At 38.4% G+C, this 25,053-nt stretch overlaps 1 protein-coding gene across 3 annotated transcripts in view; it reads left to right on the top strand.

The window, feature by feature from the left end:
- The first annotated feature begins 890 nt into the window (after window positions 1–890).
- FAM53C (family with sequence similarity 53 member C) overlaps window positions 891–25,053 on the top strand; it is a 102,328-nt gene continuing 78,165 nt past the window's right edge. Inside the window, exons 1-3 of one of the 3 annotated variants that reach the window (XM_053717017.1) lie at window positions 891–958; window positions 2,488–2,676; window positions 14,142–14,199. In XM_053717017.1, coding sequence (XP_053572992.1) covers window positions 2,599–2,676; window positions 14,142–14,199 — 136 coding nt within the window. In that variant the 5' untranslated portion in view covers window positions 891–958; window positions 2,488–2,598. Of the gene's footprint in view, window positions 959–1,302; window positions 1,380–2,487; window positions 2,677–14,141; window positions 14,200–25,053 lie in introns of those variants that run through there. The other 2 variants (XM_053717016.1, XM_053717018.1) reach the window with 2 other exon arrangements.

Below are 25,053 nucleotides of genomic sequence, written 5' to 3'. Positions count from 1 at the left end.
GAGCAGTAAAAGAGCTGATGCCTTTTTAATGACAATGCCCCTTTAGGGGCAATGGGTATTTTAGTTTTTTTTTGTGATATTTGTTTTTATTTTGGGGGATTTTTAGTGTTAGGGGGTAATTGGTAATTTTTTTAGGTAAAAGAGCAGTTTAACTTAGGGCAATGCCTACAAAAACCCTTTAAGGGCTATTGGTAGTTTAGTATTAGATTGGGGGGGCATTTTTTTGTGGGGGGGGGGTTATTTTTATAGGGGTATTAGTTTAGGTTTAATTTTTTTATTTTGGATAGCTTTATTTTTTTCTGAATTTTTTTATTTTTTGTAATTTTAGCTTTGGGGGTTGTATTTTTTTTTTTTTTTATCTGCTAGTTTGATTATAAAAGAAAATTAGAAGGTTGTTTAAAATCACATGCCCTATTAGAAATATGAACGTTTCATTTTGACTAGGTAAACAGTCCCTTTAAGCCCTTTTAAAACTTTACTTGCTTAATATACAGAGTTCTGACCAGACTCTAATGTATAGATATGTAACAAAAAAAAGAAAACTACTATCTGGCTGTTAGCTTAAAAGGTAGATGAGTGAAAATGTACAAAGTAAGCATGTAATATGGCCTAGTAGCAGAAGTACAATTTAAAAAAAAAAATTGAATTGCAACAATAATTTAAGTGTTAGTGACCCAGACTGCAGCTGGAAACTGGGGGATGGGAAACAGAGATTATGCTTGTATTTGCCATAAGCAATGGGCTGAGATGCTCATCAAACCCACAAGTTTTTTTTCCCAGTGCTAGAAAGAGTAGCAGCATCAGCCTGCACCGGTTCATGGCGGAAAAACTACAGCTCCCAGCAACCCCTTGAATCTATAGGGAGCAGCTCCCGGAGGTGGGGGTGCGTACGCGACCTGGGCCGCAGTCTGGAAGCGTCGTTTGATGATAAGCTGGTGATACAGCAAAACAAAGATCGGTAAACGTAATGCTAGTTCGCACTCCACTCTCGGCTAGCATAGCCAGGCTCCCATATCTCCTAACAGTTTGTGCAGTCTTAGCCAAATCCCCGTCTGTGGCATATTATGGTTTATTCCGCACTGAGGACGGGTTGGCCCAGTGAGCTTGCGGGGGTATTTTCTCTACTACGGCTTATATCTGTCGCCAAGGTGCTACCCGAATGCTTCATAACTAGAAGCGCACAGTAGGTACTTTAATTGCCTGAAAGCACTCAGTTTAGGGGAGCGCATTCGAGAAAAAAACGACCTCTTATGGCATTAAAGGCAGCTGTTTGTTCCCCCTTTACAGTTGGTTTGGCCCGTGCGGTATTTAAGGGCTCTGCAGGGCCGCTGGTGGCTCAGAGCTTCTCTGGGTCGCTGCGAGGGTCGTTATTGGGGCAGGTAACAGATGGACAGGTGGGGTGCATCGCGAAAGTGGGGAGGATGGGAGGGGGCGGATGGGTTAAATCTGGCTGAACTACATCGTAAAAGATGCGGCCCGGAGGGAGGTGCAGGCCAGGCCATATCCTGAGGAGGGAGATAAACAAGCTTTTAACTATTCATGCTCCAGAGCAAGAGCTGCAGTCACTGGGGGGCCTGTCACTACTGTCCTTAGTAGAGCATCCTATTCATATATAGGGAGGGGATGTCCCTGGATAAACGTTATAGTTCTGCATTTGGTTTATGATTGGACATGCTCTTTACCATCCTCCTTCAAGCACAGTATCCCTGTGTCAGGATACAAGAGCATCAATCTATTTAGAACCCACGTCTGCAGTAAGAATGAATGAGACACTTCAGGGGGCACAGTATGTATGGATCCACAGTTGATCATGTTTACAATCACCCATTCATAAAACTGATTGTTTTCATCCAACCATTTAAGATAGAGTGAGGGCCTACTGCTTGATAATGTAAAACTTGATTATGAGGTCAATGACACTGCCAAATCAAGACCATTTTTCAAAGCATAATATTTTACTTTCTATTTTATTGCATTTGTGTAAGTATAGTCTATCATGGGTATTATGCAAATGGAATAATGGCAGCTGAGTGTCAGTAGGATGACAATGATAAGAATTAAAGGAATTATTAACATTCCTTTAATAGCAATAGGAGCAAATAATGAGCACAGATGCAGAATCAACATTTATTCTGTTGGGATTCAGTAAATAATGGGCCTAAATTGCACTATATAGTATGTAATTCTATGCCAGACCCAAGTCTTGTTTTTAGATTCAGCATGGTAGTTTCCATTCACAGCACCTTCATTTTCAGCTCTTCTAACATGTTAAAATCAGTGGTGAACATGTAAGTCTACAAATAGGTCTGGATTTATGGAATTTGGTTCTGAGTACTGTAACCAAACCTCATAATGTCACATGTGCCAAAGCTAAACACATTCTAAAATTATGAAATATTTACATCTTTGAAGACTAAAGTTGGTCACCATTGGTGATCACATTCTTTATCTAGAGATGTGTTAACATCATGTGTTTGTTTAATTCAGGATGGCGTCATGCTGAGCTTCCACTTAACCTTGGCCCAGTAAATACTGGCATTGAAGGAACCATCATGTCCTATACCTATCACTGAGAAGACACTGTCAAACTTGACCATCATGATTTCCATGATAACAGAGCAATTGCAAAAACAGAGTTTGGAGGATCTGAAATGCAAATCTTTCAGTATAAGCCTGGTAAGATGCCATCTTTATGTTTGATCTCATACTGTATGTGTTACTGCCAGGAATAACTGGAGGGGTCAAACGAAAAAATAACTAATTCATTGAAAATGTACCTATATTTAAACAGGTACAGACAACAATATTTTCTCATAGTTTTAAATGGAGTCATGAGTCTGAACATGTTTGTTAACGTGATTGTTAGTAATAATCTATGTTTTGACGAGTAGAGGCAAATGCAATTTTTGTCTGGGTACAAATGTAGGGTAGGTCTTGAGAGAAGTGTTTTTTCTATTTAAAAGTGTACAAAAGGGTAATCTAAAAGGAGCAGCAATGCAGTACTGGTATGTAGCCACCTATAAGCAGCTGAGTAGTGCATTGCTGCTCTGGAGTCTTCCTATGTATGTTTTTCAACAAAGGATACCAAAAGAATAAAGTAAATTTGTTAACCAAAGTAAATTGGAAGGATGTTTAATGTTGAATGCTTTAGCTGAACCTTGAAAGTTTAATTTTTTCTTTCCTGTCCCTTTTGAGGAATGTATTTGGTCACCTCTAATTTATAGCAAAAGGGATGTTGAAATTTCCTATTTTATCCCTTTTAGTTCTACTGTGGGCAAAAATGTACTATCCCTGCAGGCGGACAGTTTCGCAAATAGTGAATCTGTCCTCCTGTAATTGCCACTTGTGATTTTGCCTCGCATGGTTTAATTTAACATTGCACAAGAAGATTTGTGTGCAATTTGGCTCTCTGCTCCAGCGCAACTAATTGCGCTAGAGCAGGGTATACCAATATCCCTAAACGAGCGACTATCTGGGTGATTGATCTCATCACTTCTGAGGTGGCAACGAAGAAAAACAAGCAGTTTAGCTTAAATATGTGGCAGCAGGCTCGCTTATGCGTACCTGTCCACATTGTCGATAAAGCCGAGAATCCAACTTAATACATTTATTTTGTGATTCAGATAGAGCTTGGAATTTTAAGCAACTTTCTAATTTACACCTATTATCAATTTGTTCTTCGTTCTCTTGCTTTCTTTATTTGAAAAAGAAGGCATCTAGGCTATTTTTTGGTTTAGATCCATGGAAAGCACTTGTTTATTGGTGGGTGAATTTATCCACCAATCAGCAAGAACTCAGTTTGTTCACCAAAAATGGTCCGGCATCTAAACTTATTCTTGCATTTCAAATAAAGATACCAAGAGAATGAAGCCAATTTGATAATAGGAGTCAATTAGAAAGTTGCTTAAAATGGCATGCTCTATCTGAATTGCAAAAGAAAAAATGTGGGTTCAGTGTCCTTTTAAGTGTAGCCTTTCTCCCCCCCCCCCCCCCCAGTATATTATTTTAAATAGCATTAAAAACTATTGTCCAGTTTCAAATCTCTAGTCGTGTTGCCTCTTCCATCTGCCAGCTCTCTTGTGATTCTGGTGATGGCCTGTCTGTTTATTGGAAATCTGGATGATAATGAAGTTGTATTCTGAAATCCGTTATTGACAGGTAGTAATATCTGGCATGGGGGGGGGAAAGCAGCATGATTACATGATGGTAGCATGTTAAGGGACTGAGTCCTTGAATCGCTTGTTCTAGATCTAACCCATGTATATTTAAAGGGACATTCTTCTAAAACAAATTATGTGTATATGATAGAACAGTAGTGACACACAGTAAACATATTGTTTTACATGACAAAATATATGTAAATGTGAATTTAATACCTTACAAAACTTCAGACTTGTGCACATAACTGTACCATACTAATGCTGTGTAGCGTTTTGTTAAAGGGATAGGAAACTCAATCATTTTCTTTCATGATTCAGATAGAACATACAATTTCAAACAACTTTCCAATTAACTTCTATTATCAAATATGCTTCATTCTCTTCATATCCTTTGCTGAAGGAACAGCATTGCACTACTGCCAGTTAGCTGAACACATCTAGTTATCCAGTTCCAAGAGACAAATGTGTGCAGGCACCAATCAGCAGCTAGCTCCCACTAGAGTAGGATATGTGCGTATTCTTTTTCAACAAGGGATACCAAGAGAACAAAGCACATTTGAAACTAAGTGAATTTAAGTGTCTTAATTACATGCTGTATCTGAATCATGCAAGTAATTTTGACTTTCCTATCCCTTTAACTCAGTTTCTCTAATACCTCTAACTGGACACATTTCAATGATTGATCACGCGAGAGGCACTGATCTAGAATAGCAAGTTTCTTATTTGAGTACAGATCTAATTAAAATCGGTAGAAAGGTACAAAGACAAATACATTAACACTCCGATTTATTCAAATATTGCTGTAAATTAGCCGTCAGTTGTGCATGATGGAAGTGGTTAAATGGACAGCTTCTACATTTAAGTGACCCTCCATGCAACATCTGCAAATGACTACCAGGCCACTAATCAAAGCTTTTATGAAGTTGCAAAGGATCAGTAAGTCACTTTATTTATAGCTTTGACTAGTAGCTTTGTCTCTCTTGACTACTTACTATCTTTAGTAATCTGTAGATATTTTCCAGCCCTGCTTCAGACTTTTTTTTTCACTAAGATTCATCCCTTCCTGCATCTACTTACTGAATGAAGGAGTTGTCAGATTTGGTCTTTAATGCCCTTTAAATACAAATCCCCATAAATGAATTACAGGGACATAAAAGTGAGAAAATCAAATGTTCTAACGTGATAGAGCATTTTAATATTGCACTATTGTTTGCATATAACTTTTTGCTTAAAGACAAATAAAACAAAAATTGTAAGCTGCATGATAATGTACCTTCATATCAAAGAAGAATTTTGCAGTTAAAGGGACAGTCTAGCCAAAATTAAACTTTCATGATTCAGATAGGGCATGCAATTTTAAACAACTTTCCAATTTACTTCTATTATCTAATTTGCTCAATTCTTTAGATATCCTTTGTTGAAGAAATAGCAATGCACATGTGTGAGCCAATCACACAAGGCCTTTATGTGCAGCAACCAATCAACAGCTACTGAGCATATCTAGATATGCTTTTCAGCAAGTGATATCAAGAGAATGAAGCAAATTAGATAATAGAAGTAAATTATTAAGTTGTTTACCATTGCATGCTCTATCTAAATCACGAAAGAAAAAAATTGGGTTTCATGTCCCTTTAATAATGTAGCTTTCTTTTTGTCAAACACTTTTTCTGTGTTTTTTTTTTCTTTTCACTGATTCCCCTGTCCCCCAGAACAAATGAACCCTTGCTAACCAATACACACACACACATACATACATATTTATTTTATTTTTTACACACACACACACATATTTTTTTCTCACACACATATTCACACACACACACAAATATATATATATATATATATATATATATATATATATATATAAACACACACGTTAGTGTGAAATATTGGCAATTTATTTCTTATGCTGCAAATTTAATATCAGCAATTGATAGCACAGATTGATGTCCCTGAAAAGAAAAGTATAACAGTTTCTCACTGTTGCTGATCCTCTTCTTTAATGGGCCATTATTGGGATATAATTACATGTTCTAATTCCTAAAATGTAATTTTATCACTAGCAATGCAGCAACTGCTTGTGACCTGTAGAACACTGTCGCTGATTCAGTCAGCACCACTAGTTGCACGTTCCAGATGTTTGACTAGCCTGCTGGTTCTTGGGACCTGGATGGTACTTTAACTATGTGTTTTCTATTTGTATCATTTTATCACTATAATGGCCTTTAAGAGACCATAATTGGCATCAGTAAGAAGTTTTTTTTTGGTGGGTGGGGGGACTGGGGCGCATTCCTACAATTGCATTTTAACAGAGGAGCAAGAGACAAAAAGCAGGGAAACTAATGTGAGAAACATAACTGTATAAAAGCCAGCAGCATTCAAACCGTACATTGCATGTAAAATATTATAGAAGCCACATTAAATTCCAGTCATGCCATAGGTCAAACCATGCCATAGGTAAGTAAAACCTTTGTTGATATATTACATTTTAAAAGAAGCAAACCTATTTGTCACAATTCACCCTTGCTATATTAGTTTCAAGTCTATTAGTTTCAGTTTAACAAAACGAAATGACTTTACACTCGTAGACTCTAGTTATCAAGCTGCTGATGCAGTTTGGGAGCTCATACAAGCCTGCAACCACAAATTAAGAAGCAGCGTTCTTAAAGGGACATTAAACACTTTGAGATGGTAATATAAAATGGTAAATTGTATATATAAAAAAACCTGCAATATACTTTCATTATTTATTTTGTCCCCTTTTTCTGTAATTCCATTCTGAAATTGTGAGCATTTCAGTTCCTGCTAGAAATGGAAGTGCAGAACACTGTTCTATTCTGCACAGTCATTGGTTGTACACTCTAGTGACCTATTTATAACTGTCTCTAATTGGATACAGCAGAGAAGGTAACTTAAGTTTCAATATGGCAGGACTCATTGTTTTATAGACACTAAAACTTTACACTTATTTTGTCAATATTTAAACAGCTAATGAAACTTAAAAAATACATCTACATGTTATTCTCAGACTAATCTTTTCTTTGAATGCATCATTTCTATCTAGCATTTTAGTGTTTAATGTCCTTTTAATGTCACTGCTTTCTCCTAACCTCTCCACCACCTTTAGAGGTGGAAGAGTGAACTCGTCCAAGACTGATTCCTCTTTGTTCATTTTCAAACCCTACTCTTGCAATTGGTTGTGGGAAATCAGGGTGAGAGGCTGCACAAGCACTTGCTTGAGTAATGTTAATAGTGGTGCCATCTCACTTGCCCCAAATGCTGAAGGATAAACTTATGGCTGGAATTGATAAATGTGGCACCTAGCCAGAAGAACAGCTAGAGTAGTAGATAAATATAGCACGCTATATGTATTTTTGAGCCATGATCATTCGGATATCTTCAAAGACCAAGCATTGGATTAGAATGGCACGTGTGTGTATTATTACACGGGCATAAAGCTTTTATATATCTATTTTGGATTTATATAGCATTAAGCTTTCTGGGCTTAGAAAGAAGCCAGTGATAACAAGGGAGATCAAAATTTTAAGCTTTGATTATTTAGTTTCTCTAAAATCCTGTTTCTAGGCATATCTCCTCCAGAACTTGCCCATTTTATAGTGGTGTCCAGAGTCAATAAACCTGTTACAGGACCCTTGAATTTGTCTGTATTTCTCATATAAATGTTGCAGTGAGTGTAGTTCAATGGTACTAGTTTTAGTGAAGTGTTAGTAATGCATTCCTTTCTATCATATCAGTTTGACATGTTTGCAAATTGCATTGGTTTTCCCCCCGCATCTGAATCGTGTTCGGGTGGGGTTAAAAACACAGTACTTTAGGGACAACTGATTAGAGCATGTTTACTTTTGACTATAATGGTCCTTTTAATGAAATGTTTGCGTAAAGGGACGTGTAATGCAAACCTAAAATTCATTAGCTTTGTTCCTGTTGTATCAGTGTACCTTGCTACCTGTTTTTTACCGATGAAAAGGACATAACCAGTCATTTGCTCATGGCCTTGTCCTGCTCTTGAGTTTCAATGTGTTGCAGCTCCTAAGTGAGGCTTTACGAGTATATTTAAAGGGACAAAAGTGCAAAAAGGAGGTTAGCGTGTATTATATCATTATTTTGTTCCGCCATTGCTTGTATAACTATTATTCCCCTGTTGGGACCAAGGCTATTTTTACATTTCTGCAGTGTTTGTGTTTAGCTGTAAGTTTCCTCTTACTCATTTACTGTACCCACACATATTATATACCGTTTTTCTCGCCATTAAATAGACTTTCTAAAGATACCATTATTTTTATCATATCATTATAATTTACTATAAAAAAATATAAAATATGATGAAAAAATGGAAAAAAACACTTTTTCAAACTTTGACCCCCAAAATCTTACACATCTACAACCACCAAAAAACACCCATGCTAAATAGTTTCTAAATTTTGTCCCGAGTTTAGAAATACCCAATGTTTACATGTTCTTTGCTTTTTTTTGCAAGTTATAGGGCCATAAATACAAGTAGCACTTTCCTATTTCCAAACCACTTTTTTTCAAAATTAGCGCTAGTTACATTGGAACACTGATATCTGTCAGGAATCCCTGAATATCCCTTGACATGTATATATTTGTTTTTAGAAGACAACCCAAAGTATTGATCTAGGCCCATTTTGGTATATTTCATGCCACCATTTCACCGCCAAATACGATCAAATAATTTTTTTTTAAAAAAAGCGTTCATTTTTTCACAAATTTTTTCACAAATTTTAGGTTTCTCCCTGAAATTATTTACAAACAACTTATGCAATTATGGCACAAATGGTTGTAAATGCTTCTCTGTGATCCCCTTTGTTCAGAAATAGCAGACTTTTATATGGCTTTGGCGTTGCTTTTTGGTAATTAGAAGGCCGCTAAATGCTGCTGTGCACCACACGTGTATTATGCCCAGCAGTGAAGGGGTTAATTAGGGAGCTTGCAGGGTTAATTTTTTTTTTTAAATAAATTTTTTATTGAGGTTTTTAAGGTAAACATCAGCATATAAATCCCAAAACATAAAATGTAGGGTGACTTTTGCCTAGGTAGTATAGATGGTAAAAAAGTCCTACACATAATAAACAATGGGATAAACACCAATGTAAGCATGTTAGTAATAAACTTGGACATAAGATCATGAAACCTCCTTTTTTAACATATCAAGTATAGCTCCCCATGATAACTAAAGGCATCTCTTTGACCTTTCTGAACTCATAATATAAAAGTAAGGGATATTAGCAACTGTAACGGTCACTCTTGAGTCTTGACCTTAGAATTGATAATTACATTAGCATCTCATATAATATGAGGATATTCCAAAATATTAGCTAATGGAGTTAATATAATATGGTAGCTTATAGGTTACATAGAATTGGCATTTACAATGAAATTGATGATATCACAATAACCAGAGATATACTGTAATAGAGTAGTAAAATTAATCTAGTTGGCGAAAACTAAACCGATATTTTATAAGTGTATATGTCTAGTGGTCCTTCATGGTAAGCCTAGCCCCATAATAGCCAACGACCCTCTTCGGCTTAGCTTAAGACCCTTACTTATGTGATCAAGGTAGGGTAAGATAGAGGGTGTACTTCTAACCTAACATAATCTTAATCTTTATGTCTAATGGTGTGGAGGAAACTGAGATCCACTGGCTTGGGGTTAATTTGCTGTTATCCTGAACGAACCCTTCATATAGTTAAACCCACTATATAAAATGAATGAGCAGAGACACCTACTAGCAATATCACTTAGGGTGTACACAGGATTAGCGTGGCTTAATATAAATATAGGTGCCCATTGGGCTATCTTATGGAACAGTTCCCTGAGAGAGATGGGTATACAAAAGCGGTATAACGCTATCTATGAATCGCAATATGGCTACATCCTAAATATTCACACATAAGCGGTAGCCGTCGTCATAAAGGCAGGAAGGAGCAATATATTGCTTTATAGATATATCAGACAGTTAATTCATCATTATTACATGCATGTATAGATGACAAGCAATATCGTCCCTTTAAGTAGGTTTTGGGACGCAGGTCATAATACCACTACCCAATCCCTGACCAGGTGTCGGTGTAGTAATAGCACATACAGTAGGGGTAATGGTTAGAATCACGAGTACAAGGGAGGCATCAGGAAGATGCTTCTGAAAGCCTCTGGTCTTCCAAACTCGGATAGGTAAAAGTGCTCTGAGTCACATCCGTCCATGCTGACGAGCACCACAAAGATTTTAGGGTCCCCGGTCGTCACAGTATCACACTATGGATCTCCTTGTTTCGTAGGTGGCCGGCTGCATCCACCCACGCTAGCTGTTCTCCTCCGGTGCAGAAGTGTAGATTTGGCATTAGGATACTCATGCCTCTGATAAGGTGAATTTTCTTCCTGTAGCTGCGTATGTAGATAATCTTGTGATGGCATCCTGCTCCGGCCAGTTTCTGCTATGTTGGAGATAGGTTGTGTGTAGCTTTGCTACATAGTCATTTCCATCTCATCCGCCATTTTAAATTATGCGTCCCCTTTCTTTAGAGGTTGGGCCTTCACTATAGATGTGAGGTGAGCGAAGTAGTCATCCACTCATTTAGTCAGGGCTGCCAGCTGGGCTTGGATTATCTGATGTGAAGTCTGATTCATGCTAAAGTAGCTTCTGACAACTAGAAATAGCAGTTAGATGAGCCTGCTTTACCCGGCAGGCCGGGGGGGGGGGGGTAGGATGATGGTATGAGGCCGCCACCTCACCTAGCCAGATGTCCGGTTTAGCGTCTCAGAAGCTTTGATCGTCACAAAAAATTGGCATATCTTGGTTCAGTTACGCTTCATAGAATTGCTGCTATGTAATAAAGTCTTGGATTTTGAATTTGAGCATGAATAATAGGCGGATTATCCACCTAGGATCAGGAGCTACTAAATTTTGCGACCGAATATGGCCGCTGTCGGGACACGCCCCCTGCAGGGTTCATTTTAGCTTTAGTGTAGAGATCAGCCTCCCACCTGACACATCCCACCCCCTGATCCGTCCCAAACAGCTCTTTCCACCCCCACCCCACAATTTTCCCCGCCATCTTAAGTACTGGCAGAAAGTCTGCCAGTACTAAAATAAAAGGTGTTTTAAAAAAAAAACAACAAAAAAAAACCATTCTGCTGTGTAGGACCCCCCCAACAGCTCTCTAACCCTCCCCCTCTATCTTATTGTGCGCTATCTTGGGTACTGACAGCTGTCTGCCAGTACTCAGTTTGCCATAAAATATGGTATTTTTATAAACTGACATATTTTCTGTAGTGTAGCTGCCCCCCCTCAATATTCAACCCCCCACCCCTCCTAGATCCCTTAGCTAATAATTCCCACCCTCCCCAGTCCTCTCTCACATCTTATCGAAAAAAATAATTGTGCCATAGTGTAGCGTTCCCACCCGCTCGCGCCCTAGGTGGCCCCACACGCAATCCTGCCCCCCTCTGACTCCTTCCTCCCATCGATGGCCGCCCACCCGCCTCCCTGCATCGGCTCCCACCCATCAATGATCACGACCATCGATGGCCGATGCAGAGAGGGCCACAGAGTGGCTCTCTCTGCATCGGATGGCTAAAATATGTTATTGCAGGATGCCTCAATATCGAGGCATCACTGCAATAACTTGAAAGCGGCTGGAAGCGATCAGGATACAGGGTACGTCCTTTGTCATTAAGGACCTTTTTTTTTTTTGTAGGACGTACCCTGTACGTTGTTCGTCGTTAAGGTGTTACAACCATTATGGATTTTATTTAAATCACTAGTTAGTAAGCCTAAATCTAAATCATGGTTTTCTACATAAAGGTTTCATTTTAAGAATCTTAACTTATCGGATTATTTTTCCAATTATATCCTAAAATGATTTAGTGATTATGTATTAAAAACACAGACAATTATGAAATTATTGGAAGGTGAACTATCTCCAGTTTATTAGGTTAATCATTCATATTCAATCAACGTTTTAGCTGTATTTTAATAGGAGAAAAATAATCATTACCTTAAAAGACCAGTAAATATAGTAGATTTGCATAATCAACCAATGCGTGATAAAAAGCACTTAGTCTAAACTTCAAATGAGTAGTAGATTTTTTTTTTTAACATTTCAGTTATCTCCATTTCTACTCCTCTTATATCATGTGACAGCCATCACCAATCACAAATGCATATACATATATTCTGTGAATTCTTGCACATGCTTATTAGGAGCTGCTAACTCAAGTGTACATATAAAAAGATTGTGCACATTTTGTTAATGGAAAGAAATTGGAATGTTGTTTAAAATCGCATGCTCCATCTGAATCATTAGTTTATTTTTTACTTGAGTGTCCCTTTAATAATAATTTCAATTGTTTAATTTAACTAAAACTAATTATTACCTTAACGATAACAATTACATTGTTTATTTAAACCAAAATAATATCATTATAGATTTCACTTTCATTATTATTGCTTGCCCCTCCCTCCTCACAGGGCCATGTGTAGATCTATTCTACTCTATACAATCTTCTATTCATTCAGCTTCTTGAAACTTAGTAAGAGGTTGATTCTGTGTTTTGCAGGGTAACAATGGTCTTAAAGGGACAGTAAAGTCATGATTCAGATAGAACATGCAGTTTTAAACAACTTTTAAATGTACTTCTGTTCTCATTTGCTTCATTCTCTTGTTATCCTTTGTTGAAAAGCATACCTAGGCAAGCTCAGGAGCAGCAATGCACTACTGGGAGCTAGCTGCTAAATGGTAGCTGCACATATACATCTCTTGTTACTGGCTTACCCAGTGTGTTCAGCTAGCTCCCAGTAGTGCATAGAAGTAAACTGGAAAGTTGTTTAAAATTGTATGCTGAATCAGAAAATGAAAAAAATAGGGGTTATGCCCCTTTATTTCTCAAATGTGTTATGTTTATTTTAGAGAGAAAGTCTGTGAAGAGGAGGCATGTTAATTCTGCAGACACAAATTTACAATTGTGAGAACTAAAAAACCAAGAATATGCGATGATATCTTCTAGATAGAAAAAATGTCCAAAGTCTGACAGAAACCTCTGGGAGAGCGTGACATTGTGAATGGATTAATAGAAATAATTTACCAAAAAATAAATGTTACGGCCTCATGCGACATGATTAAAAAAACTAATTATTTCAGGATGAATTAACTTTGGATTATAATATTTATTAAAATAGAAAGATACCTTTTTAGATGTGTTTTTTTTCAAAATGCATTTTATTTTATAAAATCCTATTTTAAAAAAAAAAAAAAAATCTATGTGGAGCAAAACTCCATTAACAAGGGCCATTTGTGCCAAAATAACACGTTTTTTAAGAAATTAAAATATTTTATTTTTGCATTAATTACCACATTCCTTTGAGAGTCTGTAGAGGAGATTTCCCTTTGTACATAAACAGCTGGTTGAGATCTTAGGTATTTTATCGAATAATTTACCCTGCTAGGGTTTTGTTTTTTCGTTTGTTTTTTTATTTTTTTGTTTTTTTCTGTAAAGCCTTTCAAAAATGCTTTTGGGGGGGAAAGCAAAAGGCGACTTACCCGTGAATGTTGTATAGTAGGGGAACAGAGACTGTAAACATGTAATTGTGCTTATATGGAATCAGTCTGATTAGCCTTTTATTTCAGGACTTGACAAATCTTGGTAACCATGGCTCATAAACAGTTACTTCTGTCTTCTAACATAGTGTTCTATTCTACACAGATCTCTAAGAATTTCTACTTCTTTTTTTTAAAAAAAAAAACATATTTTAGCTCCAAGTTTTTATCAACTTCTGCTTTATTCATAGTGCAAATGATTTAGTTTTGGCTTTGTCACTTGTATTTTAATTTCCACAGTCTGTTTTTACAAGCATTTGCCGAATATTGTGGCATATGTGATTTGATCTGGCATCTCAGACATGATTTTTTTTTTTTGTTTCCCCATTTTTTTCCCTCTTAGCCATTGCCTGATCAACAAGACCCTGAGGGGTGCAGCAGCCCTTACCACTTTGTGTCAGGTAAATGAATACCTATATATATATTATGTACAGAGAATATTGTATCCTGTGCTATGAAAAGACATTAGCAACCTTTTTTGTTTTTAATCTGTCATTAGAAGTAACTATATCCCACTTGTTGCATGTTACTTTATTTGTTTAGTCCTTTGCATGTTGTGTGTTTTTAAATGACCTGTGCTTCTCTATAATCCAAGTCTGAAACCAGCAGGTTGGAAAGTGTTCATAATCCAGAGCTGTAGAATTTGGTGGCAATTTACAAAAACATAAGGATGATACCTCAAAAGACAGGAGTTTAGTTGTTTTACATCACTACTTGGTCCGCACATCCACTTGCAAAGCGCAATTACAAAGAAACTGTTGCTTGCAAAACTTAAAGGGATTCTAAACCCAAATGTTTTCTTTAATGATTCAGACAGAGCATGCAATTTTAAGCAACTTTCTTATTTACTCCTATTATCAATTTTGGTTCTCTTGCTATCTTTATTTAAAAAGCAGGAATCTAAAGCTTAGGAGTCGGCCCATTTTAAGTTCAGCACCCTGGGTAGTGCTTGCTTATTGGTGTGTACATTTAGCCACCAATTAGCAAGCAGTACCCAGGTGCTGAACCAAAAATGGGCTGGCTCCTAAGCTTTACATTCTTGCTTTTCAAATAAAGATAGCAAGACAACAAAGGAAATTTGATATTAGGAGTAAATTAGAAAGTTGCTTAAAATTACATGGTTTATCTGAATCATTAAAGAAAGAAAATTGGGTTTAGTGTCCCTTTAAAGGGACATGAAACCTGAAATTGTTATGTTATAATTCAGATAGAGCATTTAATTTGAAACAACTTTCCAATTTACTTCTATTATTAAATTTGCTTCATTATTTTGCTATCTTTTGTTGTAGGAGCAGAAATGCACTACTGGGAGCTAGCTGAACAATGACAAGGTACATTTGTGCAGCCACCAATCGGCAACAAGCTCCCAATAGTGCATTGCTGCTCCAGATCCTACCTAGGTATTCTTTAAACAAAATATACCAAGATAACAAAGAAAATGAGTTAATAGAAGTAAACTGGCAAGGTGTTTAAAATTAGATTTTTTTTGGGGGGGTTTTATGTCCATTTAAGTAATAATCTTCTGTCACCCTTATTGTATAGTGCAGCACAGTTTTGTAATGTGCAGAGCTTTTCTTGGGTAATTTTTGCACATGAAGTGTAAGGGGCGGTGTACTGTAAACAAAAATGATATCCTTTAATGTGTTCCTAATTATCAATTTTACCTGCTGAATTGTATTAAATTATTTACAAATGGTTCCTTTTCCTTTTTATTTTGTCTCTTGAAATGGTTACTTTTGTCTCCATCTCTGAGTGATCAGCAGAAATCATCCTCCCCATGGGCATTTCCTTATTGCACTATTGCTTGCCTATACCTGTGTAGTTTAACAAATCGCTTTGGCGTGGCAATGCACTTTCTATCCTGAGATGAGTCAACTGGAGTCTATGTATATATGCCACTTGTGATTGGTTCAGTTAAGGAGCTTCCTTTAACCCCTTTTGTGGGGTTTAAGCACCTAGTTCTATTCCAGTTATTGTGCAATTATAAAATACTGTAGCTCATTGCAATATTTTATTATTGTTCCTTTTTAATAAACTTATTGGATTTCAAGCTTTCTATATAGCAAGTAGACGTGTGCATTCGGCAGCTTCGTTAGCTATCAAATGCGGAAGAAGGGGTCCGGTTGGGGTCTTCAGCTTTATTCTGAGCCAGATTTATTTTTGTGAACGTTCAACACGCTAAAATCTGGATTTGGCCAAATCTTAGTTTGTTGCACTTTCACAAGAATAAATTTGCCCCCGAAAAGAACTCAAGGTCTCAAGCGGCCGCCTTCTTCCACATTTGGAAGCTGCCGAATGCATACGTCTGACAAGTTTTTTGTTTTTAGTAAAGGGTGAAGTTAACAAAGTGAGTGAGTGGGATTTTGCTACCCTAATACAAAGTAAAATTGCCAGTGAGACTTACAAGACTAAACATCTCTATAAACTAATCAAATTCGGTTAGAAGTTCCTATTTTTTTTTTTTTTTTTTTTTTTTAACAGTTCTTGATTTTGAGTAACACTAGCAACCAATATGTCCTAACTGGGCACTGCAATCAGGTTAATGGTCTTTGTGCAAAATGTATCCAATCTCTGCTAACATTGATGCATTAAGCAAAGTGTGTATGAAAGGTAGATTGTGATCTGCTGGTAGATGCTCTAACTAGATGATACAATATTGTGATGTTTAGGGCCTACAGTTAAAATAGAGCTGATAATGTGTGTTATTCGCAACCACAACTCTAGTTTCATGCAGGGAGGATTTGATTTAAATAACTAGTCAATAAGACGATTTAAATAATGTTTTTCATTTTTAGAATAATTTTTCAGATTATCAAACCATTACTGATTTGGTTATATATTATTAGATATGCATAGATAGATCATTGAAATGAATGAAGTTATTGGGAGGTGAATTATCTTCAGTTTAATAGGTCAAAGGAAATAGTCTAGTTAAAATTAAACTTTCATGATTCAGATAGAGCATGCAACTTTTTAATTTACTCCTATTACTTTTTAAACACGTATTAATTGTGGCTACATTTAGGCACCAATCAGCAAGCGCTAACCAGGTGCTGAACGAAAAATGGGCTGGCTTCTAAGCTTATATTCTTGCTTTTTCAAATAAAGGTACCAAGAGAACAAAGAAAATATGATAATAGGAGCAAAATAGAAAGTTGCTTAAAGTTGCCTGCTCTATCTGAATCATGAAAGTTTAATTTTGACTAGACTATCCCTTTAATCATTCATATTTGATAAGTTTTTCAGCTGTGTTGTTGGAAGGAGAAAAATTATTACCTTAAAGGGACACTGAACCCAAATGTTTTCCTATTGTGATTCAGATAGAGCATGCAATCCCCCCCCCCACTTTAGAGAGAAAAACAAAGTGAATTAAGTGAGACAAATTCAGTCATGTTGGCGACAAGAGGACGTGTGCAGAAATATAAAGTAGAGCTGCCGATACGAAATTGGCTACTTAATAAGTCTTGCATCTAACCCTTTTTTTGTTAGTTATTTAACAAATTAAATAAGTTCAGGGTAGCTTTGCAATCTTTAGGGCCTTAGTAAAATATAATCAAAGCCATTTAGATTTTTCTTTTTCTTTCTTTTTCCCTTTTTTTATTTTTTTAAATTGATAATGGAAATGAGAGAAGTGAATAAGTTGAATAAGCCTTTTCGGGACTAACAAGTTGTTTTATACTATATGCTAGTGAATTTTGGGCTAAAGGCAACTATTAAACAAAGAAAGTTAGAACTAAAATGTAATGTAACTAAACTATGCCGCTCTCGGGTCCAAAGGTTTCTTTGCATTATTGTGCGCATCAAAGCTTTCACACAGGTTCTATGTAGTTGGAACCCTGAGCGCACTTTTGGTACATATTTTACACCTATTTGAGAAAAACAAGTCAAGAACAATGCGTTAATCAAGTAAGCCTTATGAAACAGAATAGTATTTATGCTATATGCTACTAGCTTTTAGCCTAAGAAAAATTAGAAGTAGTAAACCATTCATGTCTAGTGTACCTAGTCTAGATGTATCTAAGGCATGAGAGTTTTATACCTTGCTACAAAGAATCCAGCTTTTACATAAATATAATTTCTATGCAATCAGAACCCTAAGCGCACTTTAAGACAACTTGATTCATATTTTAAGCCTTAAACGGAATTATATAAGCATAGAGAAATATCACGTTGAAGTCCCTGTGGGGGAAAAAAACCCAATATAAACAGTTCACACGCTATGATGATACATAGCTTCAAATGTTTCTATTATACAGGAAAGACATGAGCTTCCAACCTAACCAAAGGTAGCCGAGACTAGGTTAAATAAGCCAGAGAGTTTTACACTTTCAACTCATTTATCGGAATAGTCTTAGCTTAACTTCTCTAGAACCTCAACACCTGTTCTAGAAAAGATTTCTAAATTATAACAGCCTAATGACAGTTTAGACAGAGGCTATATCTACAAAAGTACTATCCCACAATTCCACTTAAATAGCTTTTAATAATATGAAAAATAACCTGCAGGGAGGAAAATATAGGTTGTTTCTTCTGTTAAGTGTGATCAGTCCACGGGTCATCATTACTTCTGGGATATTACTCCTCCCCAACAGGAAGTGCAAGAGGATTCACCCAGCAGAGCTGCATATAGCTCCTCCCCTCTACGTCACTCCCAGTCATTCTCTTGCACCCAACGACTAGATAGGATGTGTGAGAGGACTATGGTGATTATACTTAGTTTTATATCTTCAATCAAAAGTTTGTTATTTTAAAATAGCACCGGAGTGTGTTATTATCTCTCTGGCAGAGTTTGAAGAAGAATCTACCAGAGTTTTTGTTATGATTTTAGCCGGAGTAGTTAAGATCATATTGCTGTTTCTCGGCCATCTGAGGAGAGGTAAACTTCAGATCAGGGGACAGCGGGCAGATGAATCTGCATAGAGGTATGTAGCAGTTTTTATTTTCTGACAATGGAATTGATGAGAAAATCCTGCCATACCGATATAATGTCATGTATGTATACTTTACACTTCAGTATTCTGGGGAATGGTACTTCACTAGAATTAAACTGTATGAAATACATAAAGCTGTTTAATAACTAGAGATTATGTTTAACGTTTTTGCTGGAATGTAAAATCGTTTTCATTTGCTGAGGTACTGAGTGAATAAATGTTTGGGCACTATTTTTCCACTTGGCAGTTGCTTAATCTGTTTTCTGACAGTTTCTGTTCTCCCTCACTGCTGTGTGTGAGGGGGAGGGGCCGTTTTTTGGCGCTTTTACTACGCATCAAATATTTCAGTCAGCAACTCATTGTATTCCCTGCATGATCCGGTTCATCTCTACAGAGCTCAGGGGTCTTCAAAACTTATTTTGAGGGAGGTAATTTCTCTCAGCAGAGCTGTGAGAATTATAGTTTGACTGAGATAAAAAACGTTTATTCTGTAATTTGTTTCCTGCTTTCAGAATTTGTTATCTTTGCTAATGGGATTAAACCTTTGCTAAAGTTGTGTTGTTAACAAGGATTGAGGCTATAACTGTTTCAATTTATTAATTTTCAACTGTCGTAAATCTTCTGTGCTTCTTAAAGGCACAGTACGTTTTAATATTATTCTAATTGAATTGTATTTCCAAGTTGCAAGTTTATTTGCTAGTGTGTTAAACATGTCTGATTCAGAGGATGATACCTGTGTCATTTGTTGCAATGCCAAAGTGGAGCCCAATAGAAATTTATGTACTAACTGTATTGATGCTACTTTAAATAAAAGTCAATCTGTACAAATTGAACAAATTTCACCAAACAACGAGGGGAGAGTTATGCCGACTAACTCGCCTCACGTGTCAGTACCTACATCTCCCGCTCAGAGGGAGGTGCGTGATATTGTAGCGCCGAGTACATCTGGGCGGCCATTACAAATCACATTACAGGATATGGCTACTGTTATGACTGAGGTTTTGGCTAAATTACCAGAACTAAGAGGTAAGCGTGATCACTCTGGGGTGAGAACAGAGTGCGCTGATAATATTAGGGCCATGTCAGACACTGCGTCACAGGTGGCAGAACATGAGGACGGAGAACTTCATTCTGTGGGTGACGGTTCTGATCCAAACAGACTGGATTCAGATATTTCAAATTTTAAATTTAAACTGGAAAACCTCCGTGTATTACTAGGGGAGGTGTTAGCGGCTCTGAATGATTGTAACACAGTTGCAATACCAGAGAAAATGTGTAGGTTGGATAAATATTTTGCGGTACCGACGAGTACTGAGGTTTTTCCTATACCTAAGAGACTTACTGAAATTGTTACTAAGGAGTGGGATAGACCCGGTGTGCCGTTCTCACCCCCTCCGATATTTAGAAAAATGTTTCCAATAGACGCCACCACAAGGGACTTATGGCAAACGGTCCCTAAGGTGGAGGGAGCAGTTTCTACCTTAGCTAAGCGTACCACTATCCCGGTGGAGGATAGCTGTGCTTTTTCAGATCCAATGGATAAAAAGTTAGAGGGTTACCTTAAGAAAATGTTTGTTCAACAAGGTTTTATATTGCAACCCCTTGCATGCATTGCGCCGATCACGGCTGCAGCGGCATTCTGGATTGAGTCTCTGGAAGAGAACATTGGTTCAGCTACTCTGGACGACATTGCGGACAGGCTTAGAGTCCTTAAACTAGCTAATTCATTCATTTCGGAGGCCGTAGTACATCTTACTAAACTTACGGCGAAAAATTCAGGATTCGCCATTCAGGCACGCAGGGTGCTGTGGCTAAAATCCTGGTCAGCTGATGTTACTTCTAAGTCTAAATTGCTTAATATACCTTTCAAAGGGCAGACCTTATTCGGGCCCGGGTTGAAAGAGATTATCACTGACATTACAGGAGGTAAAGGCCATGCCCTGCCTCAGGACAAAGCCAAAGCCAAGACTAGACAGTCTAATTTTCGTTCCTTTCGTAATTTCAAAGCAGGAGCAGCATCAACTTCCTCTGCACCAAAACAGGAAGGAGCTGTTGCTCGCTACAGACAAGGCTGGAAACCTAACCAGTCCTGGAACAAGGGCAAGCAGACTAGGAAACCTGCTGCTGCCCCTAAAACAGCATGAATTGAGGGCCCCCGATCCGGGATCGGATCTAGTGGGGGGCAGACTTTCTCTCTTCGCCCAGGCTTGGGCAAGAGATGTTCAGGATCCCTGGGCGCTAGAGATAATATCTCAGGGATACCTACTGGACTTCAAATACTCTCCTCCAAGAGAGAGATTTCATCTGTCAAGATTGTCAACAATCCAGACAAAGAAAGAGGCGTTTCTACGCTGCGTACAAGAGCTCTTGTTAATGGGAGTAATCCATCCAGTTCCACGATCGGAACAGGGACAGGGGTTTTACTCAAATCTGTTTGTGGTTCCCAAAAAAGAGGGAACTTTCAGACCAATCCTGGACTTAAAGATCCTAAACAAATTCCTAAGAGTTCCATCGTTCAAGATGGAGACTATTCGGACAATTTTACCTATGATCCAAGAGGGTCAGTACATGACCACTGTAGATTTAAAAGATGCTTACCTTCACATACCGATTCACAAAGATCATTATCGGTACCTAAGGTTTGCCTTCCTAGACAGGCATTACCAGTTTGTGGCTCTTCCATTCGGATTGGCTACAGCTCCAAGAATCTTCACAAAGGTTCTGGGTGCTCTTCTGGCGGTACTAAGACCGCGGGGAATCTCGGTAGCTCCATACCTAGACGACATTCTGATACAAGCTTCAAGCTTTCAAACTGCCAAGTCTCATACAGAGTTAGTGCTGGCATTTCTAAGGTCACATGGATGGAAGGTGAACGAAAAGAAAAGTTCACTCGTTCCACTCACAAGAGTTCCCTTCCTGGGGACTCTTATAGATTCTGTAGAAATGAAGATTTACCTGACAGAGGACAGGCTAACAAGACTTCAAAGTGCTTGCCGCACCCTTCATTCCATTCAACACCCGTCAGTGGCTCAATGCATGGAGGTAATCGGCTTAATGGTAGCGGCAATGGACATAGTACCCTTTGCACGCTTACACCTCAGACCACTGCAACTGTGCATGCTAAGTCAGTGGAATGGGGATTACTCAGACTTATCCCCTTCTCTGAATCTGGATCAAGAGACCAGAAATTCTCTTCTATGGTGGCTTTCTCGGCCACATCTGTCCAGGGGGATGCCATTCAGCAGACCAGACTGGACAATTGTAACAACAGACGCCAGCCTTCTAGGTTGGGGTGCCGTCTGGAATTCTCTGAAGGCTCAGGGACAATGGAGTCAGGAGGAGAGTCTCCTGCCAATAAACATTCTGGAATTGAGAGCAGTTCTCAATGCCCTCCTGGCTTGGCCCCAGTTGACAACTCGGGGGTTCATCAGGTTTCAGTCGGACAACATCACGACTGTAGCTTACATCAACCATCAGGGAGGGACAAGAAGCTCCCTAGCTATGATGGAAGTATCAAAGATAATTCGCTGGGCAGAGTCTCACTCTTGCCACCTGTCAGCAATCCACATCCCGGGAGTGGAGAACTGGGAGGCGGATTTCTTAAGTCGTCAGACTTTTCATCCGGAGGTCTTTGCCCAAATACTTCGACGTTGGGGCAAACCAGAGATAGATCTCATGGCGTCTCGACAGAACGCCAAGCTTCCTCGTTACGGGTCCAGATCCTGGGATCCAGGAGCAGTCCTGATAGATGCTCTGACAGCACCTTGGGACTTCAGGATGGCTTACGTGTTTCCACCCTTCCCGTTGCTTCCTCGATTGATTGCCAGAATCAAACAAGAGAGAGCATCAGTGATTCTAATAGCACCTGCGTGGCCACGCAGGACTTGGTATGCAGACCTGGTGGACATGTCATCCTGTCCACCTTGGTCTCTACCTCTGAAACAGGACCTTCTGATACAGGGTCCCTTCAAACATCAAAATCTAACTTCTCTGAAGCTGACTGCTTGGAAATTGAACGCTTGATTTTATCAAGACGTGGGTTTTCTGAGTCAGTTATTGATACCTTAATACAGGCTAGGAAACCTGTTACCAGAAAGATTTACCATAAGATATGGCGTAAATACCTATATTGGTGTGAATCCAAAGGTTACTCTTGGAGTAAGGTTAGGATTCCTAGGATATTGTCTTTTCTACAAGAAGGTTTAGAAAAGGAGCAGCCGCTTCTGGGATTATATGTTTGTGGCAAGTGCGAGCATATTGTCTCTTTAGAAACTCGTATTGGGGATCTGGAGGAACGAATTGCAACACTACATGAAATTCAGACACTTGAAAGGGAAATGGATAGGACTGAGCTGGTTGTTAATGGTTCCAGCAGTGGGAATGGGGAGGATTCAGATGAGGAGACTCCAGGATGTAGCTGGGTCACAGAGGGCGAAGTAAGCGGAAGAGACAGGCCAGTTCTGAGCTGGTACACCCCAATAGATTTGCAAGATTAAAGTGAAGGTAAAGTTAGCCTTTCTTAAAGACAACCTACTATTTATCATTATCCCCTTCATGTAGTCGCTTAGTTATTTTTTCATTTTCTGCCATAGTTTTATTAAAAATTATAGTTATAATTCACCACTGTTTTGATCGGACTCCTCCCAAGCCCTACTTCCTTATTGTGTATTGTGTTACGTCTTCAGCGGTCCCACCCGCTCTCTAAGTGCTCCCAGATGCGCGCTCGCGATATTGGATTACAATGCGCATGCGCAAATCGCCAATGCCGCTTTTCAATGCGCATGCGATAATCCCCGTTCCATATTTAATACATAGCTCGTACAAATACGCATGCGCGAAACGGGAGCGCGTTTGGATTTCATTGAGGCGAAAAATTTAATAGCGCATGAGCAGCTGAAAGAAGGGGCGGATGACGTGGAGTGACGGCCGCCTAACGGCCAGAATTTCAATTGGGTTTAAGAAAAACGTGATCAACAGGTAAAAACTCCCAAAAAAAACGGGTTGAATTTGCAGCTCATTTATGCATAGATTTATATGGCGATAACTTTACATCTACACAAAAATATTAGAATTGATGAATGAAAGTCATATTTATTTTACAAGCAAAATGCTATACTCTGTCGACATTAGGGTAAGTTTACCTTCACTTTAAGTGAAGATGTTGGGGATATCAGTTCAGGGGTGGCAGTGTCAGAGAGGGCCGTGTTGCCTAGTATAGTGAACAGTCCTTTAGCTGTGGAAGAGGAGCATACTATGGTGGGCAGTCCTTCAGTCATGGAAGAGGGGCATACAAGTCAGGGCCAGAGGCAGATGTTGGTGGTAGGAGACTCTATTATAAGGAAGGTTGATAGGGTAATTTGTCATCCAGACCCTTTACATAGAACAGTTTGCTGTCTTCCAGGGGCTCGTGTTAGGCATATTGTGGAGCGTATTGATAGATTGTTAGAGGGATGCGGGTCTGATCCTGCAGTCATGGTGCATATTGGTACTAATGAAGAAATCAGTGGGAGATGGAGAGTCCTAAAAAATGACTTCAGGGAGTTAGGTAGCAAGCTTAAAGCAAGGACATCCAAAGTAATATTTTCTGAGATATTACCAGTGCCGTGTGTTAACTCAGTAAGGCAGAAGGAGCTAAGGTCTGTTAATTCATGGCTAAAAACATGGTGTAAAAATGAGGGGTTTGACTTTTTAGAACACTGGGCTGATTTTTCACTAGGGTACAAATTGTACAGTAAGGATGGATTGCACCTGAATGACATGGGTGCAGGTGTGTTGGGGGAAAGGATGGTAGCACGTTTAGAGAACCTTTTAAACTAGGCAAAGGGGGGGAGGGTCAATTTGAACAAAATAGAACAGAGAGATCAGTGTCTGAATATGTCTCTCCATTAATATCTCAAGGAAGGGATGACTTAAGAAATGTCACATTAGAAAGTATAGAGGAAAGTACACCAAGTAGCAGCAGAAAGCACATGAAAATTAAATGTATGACAACAAATGCAAGAAGCATGACAGGTAAAATGGGGGAGCTGACGCTCTTAGTTGCAGAAGAGGACTATGATGTTATCAGTATAACTGAAACTTGGTGGGATGATTCACATGACTGGGCAGTTAACTTAGAGGGGTATACATTATTTAGGAGGGACAGGAATAATAAAAGGGGTGGAGGAATCTGCATGTATATTAAACCTGACCTTAAACCTACAATAAGGGAAGATATTTATGATACAAGTGACAATGTAGAGACCCTGTGGGTTGAAATAAAGAGTGGGGGGAAAAATCCTAAAAAAATATTACTAGGAACATGCTACAAGCCTCCCAACATTA

The sequence above is a fragment of the Bombina bombina genome, chromosome 6, assembly GCF_027579735.1.
Source record: "Bombina bombina isolate aBomBom1 chromosome 6, aBomBom1.pri, whole genome shotgun sequence".
Taxonomy (NCBI): domain Eukaryota; kingdom Metazoa; phylum Chordata; class Amphibia; order Anura; family Bombinatoridae; genus Bombina; species Bombina bombina.
Note: the sequence above shows the minus strand (reverse complement) of the source record. Positions and strands in the feature narration are given on the sequence as shown.